We start from the raw sequence: 10020 nt of genomic DNA on the forward strand, positions 1-10020 counted from the left end.
AGGGAGAAGGCAGCATGGTTAGGGTTGCAGATGTCGACGAGCAAAGAGAGGATGAAGGTAGGGTGACACTAAAAGATGAAGGATGCTCCAATGATAGAATCGATGGAAGAGGGTACATGGATTAGATTGATCATTGTGGTGCATTTGTGGGCAAATGATGATGAGGTAGATAATCGTAGAGCTCACGATGACAAGAAGGAGGGAGCCGACAAATGATGTCAACTATGAGGTGAAGGAGAGAGAAGGTTGTAGGAGAGGAAGAAGAGAAAGAAGAAGGGAGGAAGAATGCAGAGGGAGGAGAAAGACATAAGCTAAAGTTTCATGAAAAGGGGGAGAAGTTCTTTCCCCCTTTTAGCCACTTTAGCTAGGGGAAGAGAGTGAAGGAAATCTACTCATAGAGGAGAAACCCTTAAGAGATGAAAGGGGCAAAAATATCTAAAACCCTATCAAAGCAAGTTTGCAAGGGCCAGCTATTCAGCTACTTCCGATGTGGATGTTAGAAAAGTACTACTCACACAACTATTAAAAAGGAAAAAAAAATAGAAATTATTTCTTGCTCTTGGATTAGAACTCTTAAGATTACATAGGAAGTGGTCTTGGTGAAATTCATACAGATGAGGAAGACCAATAAAATCCTAAGACACAATTATTGAAAATAGAAATTAATGTTGAACCGTATAAATTTGCACCCTAATTTTACCATTGCGATCTACTATATATTATGTCTTGTATAGAATACATAATAGAAATTACGATGAAAAAGCATGATGAGGTTCTTTTCGGATTAAAGTCTTTAGATAGATTCACTGCAAACATGGAACGATCTTACATCAAAGCAGTAGTGGATCAGTCCAGGCCTAGCATACATTTTTGAGAGCTAGACTGGCTAAGTCATGAGCTGCACCATTGGTGGTCCTACTCGTAAACGAGATATGGATCTATTCATCCACCTAAGACATTCTCTAATCACTAGAGCAATGATCCATTCAGGATCATCATCGGGATCATTGATGACCTTGACAACGATCTAGAGAGGGGACCCAGGGCTCCTTCAAGATGGAGATTTTTCGGGCACTGTCAACCCCCCATCGGACACATCTCGTTAGCTATCAGGATTCGAAATGAGCCTCCAACCCAACTTCAATAGCTAGGATTTATTGATCAAATCCGAGCAACAAAGACCCAGGCCACCACTATCAATGATAATTTATCATGTGCTAATTAGTTTGAGAACACCACGGGATGCACATCAATGCATCAATCCGACAATCCTTATATTCTCTTTCAATTAAAATTAAAGTCATCAAATATGTACGATTGATAAACAATATATGCATTCGACGACATGCGCAGACTTTGACTCCCATAGGTTGTGTCGCAACAAATTTGCACTCATAAACGTAGATTGACATGATTTAAACCATGACTAATACCACAATGATACAAAAGGTTATATCATTATATAGCGACCTAACAATATGTACAAGACATATTCTCTGCTCGACAATTACTAAGTCTACAGAATAATAATCATAGGTTAGACAAATGAATTATTTTTTTCTTAATATATAAATTAAAAAAACTGGTCCAAATCTTACCGCGAGATAGTAAGACTTTGACAACTCATGTGTACCTTTAAGAAAAGAGCCGAGTGGATAATTACAGACCAGATAAAAGTGGTCAGTATATAGTAGGACATGTACAACCACTTACCAACAAAGACAAGTCATTCATTCATTCGTTTGGGGATCTTCAACAAAATTACCAAATGATTTTTATGATCCATATAGCAGTGGACAACATTTCTCTAACATAAACATGTGAGTTTATACGTCCCTGTTGAACAATAATCATAATGGTGGCATCTTATCCACCACTCCTTCATGGGAGTCCCCCAAATGAAAGCCGGCAAAGAATATCCCCCAAGATGCCCGTCTCCTCTCCGGAAATTTCTAAGTTTTAAGGGCAGTCACGTCACACATATTCTATTTCTCTGCTCAAAAAGAAACCCACAAAACTGTGGTGGTGGTGGAAGCAACCCCATCGACCGACGTGTCACAAAGCCAATGACAAGGGAAACATAAAAGATAGATCATATCTATATATATATATATATATATATATATATATATATATATATATATACACCATAAAAGTCTTTGACTTAGATTGGATTGGGATATAGATTTGTTCATCCATTTTGTCAAATAGAATTTTAAGTTTTTTTTTTCTTTTCATTTTTGACTCATTTGATAGATACAGCGACTTTAACTTAGCATAAATAGAAAAAGAAAAAGAAAATGAAAGAATTTATGCATTGTGTGTAGAGTTTTCTTCGAGATAGAGCTTAAAAGATTTGGACGGTCTTATCTTTTATCTTTAAAGAAAAATTATTCCAGAGAATAAAATTACAAGTCGTAATTATATTTAGATTTGTTGAATATGATTATTAATTATTTTATAAACTGATTAAATAACTAAGTAAAACCATTTAAGAAGCTTAGATTATTTTTTTTATCCCCTTCCATGTATACTTTGTCACAATCAAGTAGTGGGATTAAACTTCCACCAATTGCACGCCATATTTAAAGATTAGGTACCCAACTTTGAATCACGGCTGCCCAATCAGTTTCCCTTCTTTAAGGGGATCTCACAATCACAAGGAAAGTTCGAAAAAGGGAAAAATACTTCTAGATTTTTCTTTTATCTAATAATATTAAAAACACGAATTAAAACTATTTACAAGTTTAGGTTTCTTTGTGGACGGAAGAGAGAAAATAAGTCCAATTAAACATACTGAGATTTTTATATGGACTTTAAAAGAGAAGAATATCAGTAGTATTTATGAGGAGGAAAATCTAAATTTATGAAATATATATATATATATTGAATCCAAAAAAGAAAAGTCCAAGTTTGTGCTTTGGTTCTCGCCCCCACCCCCACCCTCAAGCACGGCATGTGATCCGAGCCGTCCAATGGGTGGGCCCCCGAAGAAAGGCCACTAATGAGAAAACGCCACGGCGATGGATGAGTGGCATGGGCATGGGCATGGGCATGGGCAGGGCATGGCATGCATGATGCATATGATATTCATTCTTTCATTCTTCCAAAGGATCCCGTCTTTCTGGACGACTGACTGCATGAGAGAAAGAAGGAGAAGGAGGAGAGATGCCAAAAGGAATCAGGGAAGCTTAGCAGCAACCCCTCCCCCCTCGCCGAAAGTTTCCATTCATTTAGCCACGGGGAGGAATAATATTTAAGTACTATGTGGACTTGCGAAACATCCCACAAGCGTACAAAAGATGAGAAAATTAATATTAATATTAATATTAATATTAATAAACTAATTTCTATTGTTGATGATGTATATATATATTTATTTATTTATATCAGAAAGACGTCATAGTGCATGAGACTCCTCCTATCAACATACTATCAACATGTAGGATTTGAGCGAGTCTGATCGTTGGACTAAGCGACAGCCCTTTTATATCGATTTTTGTAGTGATAATTAATTTTATTTTGAGTGATATCGTATAGTTTTTCTCTCACCTAATTGGGAAAAACTTACTAAAGCGGATGATTTTGAAAGGATAAACCTTTTGAATCACATTCTTCTTTTTATAGGAACAGAGCTTTTTGGACTTAAAAGGACCCCCATCAGCCTATATATCTCTGCTCCCCTTCACAGCTGAACCCCCCCTCATCCCCCTTCAAGAGGAGAAGGGTAGAGACACACACACACACACACACACAGAGAGAGAGAGAGAGAGAGAGAGAGAGAGAGAGAGAGAGAGAGAGAGAGAGTGAGAGAGAGAGAGAGAGCATTAGAAGCAACCAACAAAGAGGTCAATTGTTTGTTCTCTTCTTCCCCTGTTGAGTGTGAGAGAAATATAGAGTAGAAGAAGAGATTTCCTCTGTTCTTCCCCTGTTCCACCGTAGGAGAAGAAGGAAACCATGGACGAGCAAGAAGAAGCTCAACAACTACTAAAGAGGTCTTCCACCTCTTCCTCCTCCTCTCGCTTCAATAGGGTGTGTGTCTTCTGTGGGAGTAGCCCTGGCAAGAAGCCAACCTACCAGGTTGCTGCAATCCAACTTGGCCACGAATTGGTTTGTCCTCTTGTTCTCTTCCCATCGAGCTCCTTCTTTCTATCTCCTCCTCTTAGAATTGTAACTTTGGAGAAAGAGAGAGAAGACCCAAGCGGGCAATTTCTCTATTTCCCCTCCTTCGGATTGGATTCTATTGAACTAATTATACCATGCTTTGGCTTGCAGGTGGAGAGGAACATAGACTTAGTCTATGGCGGCGGTAGTGTTGGTCTCATGGGACTCGTCTCCCAAGCTGTCTATGACGGCGGCCGCCATGTATTAGGGTCTCTCTCTCTCTCTCTCTCTCTCTCTCTCTCTCTCTCTCTCTCTCCCTAGATCTCTCCTCTCTCTCTCTCTCTGAAGTCTTATAAAGTATCTCATCTTCTCTTTTCTGGGTACTTTTGCAGGGTTATTCCGAGGACTCTGATGCCAAGAGAGGTAGGCTGCAATCCTTAAAGTACCAATTTAGTACATACACGTATGTCTAATATTTAACTGCATGAGTTTTGTGTTGTATTAATCTCCTCCAGATAACAGGAGAGACCGTCGGAGAGGTGAGAGCAGTCTCCGGCATGCACCAACGCAAGGCCGAGATGGCCCGCCAAGCCGACGCCTTCATCGCATTGCCCGGTAAGCAACCCCCATTTTCCTACATCCGGGATTCCACAGGATCCGGCTACAATTCGAATCCGTACGTACAATGGTGTTAATTAATTCTTAGTTAAGTCAAGTAGTTCATGTCTCATGGACGCATGATGATGGACCACGGGATACATAACAAGCTCCTCTGCTGATCATTCGAAGCCTAGTTGTTTTCCTTGATGAGTATAATTGAGGCCATCCATATCATGCATGATGTGTCATGTAACTTGGATCACTATTTGTATGACCCCATGTGATTCAACAGCACCTTCTGTGAGGATGTGAATATAGTGTTTTAGACTTTACGACACTATTCTTGTGACCCACATGATCAACAACTATTTTAATTAATTAAAGTTAATTTGATGACCCCCCTCTCTCTCTCTCTATCTCTTGGTGATTAGGTGGCTATGGGACATTAGAAGAGCTACTTGAAGTCATTACTTGGGCTCAGCTAGGGATCCATGACAAGCCGGTAATTATTTTTTATTTTTATTTTTATTTTTGTATTCAATTCTAAGATTAATTAGGTTAATATACGTACTGTCTTGTTTGTTGTTAATTAAACAGGTGGGGCTGTTGAACGTGGATGGCTACTACAACTCCCTGTTATCTTTCATCGACAAGGCCGTCGACGAGGGGTTCATCACGCCGGCCGCACGCCATATCATCATCTCGGCGCAAACGGCCCATGAGCTATTATCTAAGCTCGAGGTATTTGTATTAATTAATAAAATTTAAGGTGACAGAGAAACGGTGGTGGTGAATCTGATGATAGATTTATTTGATGTGACGTAGGATTATGTTCCGATGCATGATGGGTCTGCACTCAAGCTCAGCTGGGAGATGGAGCAGATCGGCCACCCAGCTAAGTCAGACATCTCGCGTTGACCAAATCAAAAAGGCCTTGTATAATCTTAACCCAACACTACACCCAAGTTTGTAGCTATATATATCATATATATTATATATATATATAGAGAGAGAGAGAGAGAGAGAGAGAGAGAGAGAGAGATATGTATATTAGTCTTTTTATCTTTCACGCTAATTTTAAAGTCCAGGTGGCTTTCTTGTCCTTTTTTTTGGTTTGCTGCTTATTCTTGGTGACATTGGAAGTGGGTCCCGCGATGACTTGTCCTCTTCACCTTCTTTTCTGGGTGATTTGACTTTTTTGACCTCAGACCGCGGGGGAGAAAAAGGAAAAAAAAATAAAAAAGGAATTAACTACGTCTGTTTCCCATGTCGGTAGACGGAATAATGTATTGTATCTCAATTTATTATTATTATTATTATTATTTGGTTTTTCTTTTACCTTTTACTTTTGTTTTGGGTTTGCTCGACTGTTGTGGTCTGCGGGCTACTGTGACCTGGGTGGGACCCAGTCCAAGCGGAGAGATATCTCTGTCCCGAGTGGGCCCAGGAGGTGGACGCGCTGAGGATAAGGATAGGGGACTCGTAGTGCGCGGGCGGAGTGAAACGTGGCTTCTTTCGCCACCGCAGGTTTGAAGATGGGGCGAGGGGATTGGTGGGCGTGGGTCTGGGTTTGGGTGGTAGCTCTGAGGACAAAGGATGGGATCATGGGAGAGACTCTGTGAGCACGTGAAAGAATTCTTTGTGTGGAGAGTCAAAGATAAAAAAGATATATATACACACACACACACCTACCAGGGATTGGGAAAGTATTTGATTACATAATTAAGTCAATCATCTCCCAATTGTATACATATATAAACATTATTTAGGGAATTTCCATAGCCTTTTAAGTATTTCTCTTGTGGATTGATAAGAGGTTTTAAACACTAAAATTGTAAGTCTATATATAACTCCCATTTTCTTATATCATCAAGAATTAATTATAGGGATTGAAAGAGAATCTATCTCATCAACTATGGATAAGACTCAAATGGAGGTGGTCCTTCCTCAGTCACTGCATTTAGTTTCTTATGCTTTATTGAAAGATAAATCCATTACAAAAAGGCACCAAGAACATGGGAGGAGGATAAGAGGTGGTTAGGCTTCAAAGTCAAACGCTGATACCAATGCGAATGAGATTAGTAATTAAAACAAGTATTACTTAGTGATCCTCTAAACCAAACTTAGTTGACTACAATTGCTAAAGGTTGAAGGTACCAACCCTACTAAAATCTTATCTAACCCAATAACTACAAAACCCAAGTAGATCAACGTTACATGATTGTTCTCTTTACGAGTTGGTTAGAAGATAGATTATACGTTCATTCTTAATTTTATTTATTTATTTGTAAGAAGGGTAAACTAAGCAGGATTAAACTTTAGAGAGTAGTTAATAGATATAGACCCCATGTATCAATAAAGAGAGAGATTATTTAGGATTAATGTATAAGAATTGAGTCCTAGGATCAAGAATAAGTGAAATTAAGTTGAAAAGGAGTGCATGAGAACGAGTGAATGATCAGTAGGATCCACTTTATGAGATGAGTGCTGCCCATTTGCCTAAGTGTCTTAACAACCTAAGATCTCAAAGCCTATCATAAAACCAAGGAAGAAAAGGATAAGGCTGGAACCACTTGTACTTCACGATACATAGCCTATTTTGGGGGTAGCTCCTACAAGTCTGGCACGTAGCCATACTTTACTATTTTAAGGAAGCACATGAATATTATATAGCAACAGTATGCACACTTTCTTCCAACTTGAAACCAAGATGCCTCACTGGATGGTGATGGACGTGTGACACAAGGTGGCCAATGGTGAAAGACAAAGGCAAAGCTACTTTGTCGGACGTCAACTCGCTAATATACGTATACATATATCTATATATACCCACTTGTGACTTTTTGTGTGTTCAAGTTTGGCTCATGTATGAGTTTCAAATTTTATGTGCAGAAATGTTGGAAGGGGCCATCGAGGCATTTGAACACCAAAATTCAAAAAGATTTGTATTTTCTAGGCGTTCTAATGGTTTTATAGATGTTGAACACCCTCCTGCAGCCAAGTTTGGTATGCTTGAAGGCATTCGAACAGGCCCACGGGCATTTGAACGCCCCGTGAGTTTTCTTTAGCTTCAAATCAGTCCTATAAATAAATAAATTAGGGTTTTAGGGTTTTGAATGTTGTATTTTATAAGAGAGAAAACCTAAGAGGGAAAGCACCTATTGTATTGAGAGAATTGGAGAGGGAAAAACTCTTTATATTTGCATTTCTATTTGGATTTAAATTAGTGGATTTAAGTTTTACACCGCACGTGGATGTAAGCACATCGCTAAATCACGTAAATCTTGTTTCTCTTTTTCTTTTCTATGATTTGTATTTATTTGGAGTTCTTATTTGCGATTAGCTTAGGTATTAGAAGATCTCTACACTTAGCATCTTGATTATGGATTTTTCATTTGGTAATATTAGTTTTGTTAATATTTAGTTTACCATAATCTATTATTATTCCTATTGGATTTATTTACAGGTATTGAGATTGCTTCTGCTACCTTCCACTCATTTGGCATTTAGCACAGCACTAACACTGCGGACCGAGACATTATTGATTATATAGACAAAGAACGGGCTCATTAAATGAATAAAATTGTTCTCTGCACTAAATCCTAACCTCCTCACATGGTAGTAGTCAGCCTCTAGCTCTTCCATTCTCTCTCTCTCTCTGCAAGCAAGTAAGGGTTGCCAGGGTTCAAATGGGAGTGAAAGGCACTCATCTCTGCAATACCATCTTGCACTGTGTGTTCTCTTCCAAGTTGTAAAATGGCAGGCTAGCTTTTAATGGACTTATATATGTTAGCTTTTGGTGTTTTGTATTGAAAGGCAACAGGACCACTATTTGTAGCCCCATAAGTAGTTCCACATGACAACTAGGTAGGAATGCACCATGTCTGTTTTTCTTTAGGTAGAAGCCACAATGGTTGAGAAATGAGGGAATCTAATTTATTGAGACAGGTCTGAGACCACACCAGAGATTGTTATTTTATGTCACAAGTGGTCAAGGTGTATGAGATTTTAGTCGGGTTTCATTGCTAAGGATTCAGATCTCTCGTACAATATGAGTCTCTTTAATGTACGTATCCTTTTAACTAATCGGTGAATATTAGTGCTTAATATATGCACTAATGGTCTAATGTTTTATGTCTAATGCAAATGCTAACTATGTTAGAGATCTTTCTTTGGGCCCATGAGTTAGAAGGTAATGTGTCCAAAAGAGGCTTAAATGGGCAATAAGTTTGGAGGGGTGGCCTCTTTTAAAATTTGTAGCCTTTTTTTTTATAAAATTTGTTGTATATATACCTTTAAAAAATCTTATATATATATATATATATATATATATATGTATACTATTCCAATGTTGATATTGTATGTGTACCTCCAAAAATACATAGTTTTTTTTTATATGTATACTCTTTAAAAAATTTATCTTTGCAAAGTTAGATATAAAAGGATAAAGATATTTTTATTTTACTTTTCATACATTCATCTTAACTTAAGGTTGTTTTTATCTTTTCTCTATTAAATTATTTATACTTAACCTAATATTTATTAAAAATCAGTCGAAAGGGTATACATGCAATATATAGATATAACAATTTGAATATCAATTTGAATATATATATATATACACGCAAATAAATGACTTTTAAGGGTGTCGGCATAAAATGAAAAAACCTTTTGAAAAAAAAAAGATGACCTACTTTAATAAAAAGAAACTCCACCATCTAGGAATATCTTCACAAAAGAGCCACCTTTCAAAGAAGATAAGAGTGAAGCATCTCATATAGGTGGCCTATATATGGATCCTCTTTCACTATTTACATAAATAATACATTGGGGGAGACAAGATCCACACCTACTATTTAGTCAATACAAATGATGGTAGAATGTTTGAAAAGAAGAGACCAACAAAAGAGGGATCTCCTAAAAGTCAACCTAGGGATCAGCATGAACTTAAAGAAGATCACATCCATGTCAGGGATAACCCCAAGTTGAAGAAGGTCAAGCCTTTGCTAAGCATTACAACTGTTTTCCCTAGTTGTCTCTTAAAAGTATAACACCATGTTGAAGGGAAATGATAATGACAAAAGAGAAAGATAGCTCACTACTTGGCCACTTTGCAATCCTAGCTAGTAGATGTTAACAAAAGTCAATAATGTGCTCAAAGAATTGCCAAACTATGGATTTCTTGTTACATTTAATTAGAAACATAGACTACTTATCTATCAAATCATTATCTTAGCCTACCTCCAAATAAATTATTCACCCTAAGAAAGCAATCAACAAGAAAAAATGCACTATTAGTAATCGAAAAGATAGCAA

General features: G+C 37.7%; 1 protein-coding gene across 1 annotated transcript; it reads left to right on the forward strand.

The window, feature by feature from the left end:
* The first annotated feature begins 3670 nt into the window (after positions 1–3670).
* LOC140766201 (cytokinin riboside 5'-monophosphate phosphoribohydrolase LOG1-like) lies at positions 3671–6026 on the forward strand. The gene is made up of 7 exons (XM_073105668.1): positions 3671–4110; positions 4276–4373; positions 4497–4527; positions 4620–4719; positions 5136–5206; positions 5302–5445; positions 5530–6026. The coding sequence occupies exons 1-7, from the start codon at positions 3958–3960 to the stop codon at positions 5620–5622; spliced, it is 690 nt and encodes a 229-aa protein (XP_072961769.1). The 5' UTR covers positions 3671–3957; the 3' UTR covers positions 5623–6026.
* The last annotated feature ends 3994 nt before the right edge of the window (positions 6027–10020 follow it).

This window comes from Typha angustifolia, chromosome 8 (genome assembly GCF_048772165.1).
Source record: "Typha angustifolia cultivar Huaian chromosome 8, ASM4877216v1, whole genome shotgun sequence".
NCBI lineage: Eukaryota > Viridiplantae > Streptophyta > Magnoliopsida > Poales > Typhaceae > Typha > Typha angustifolia.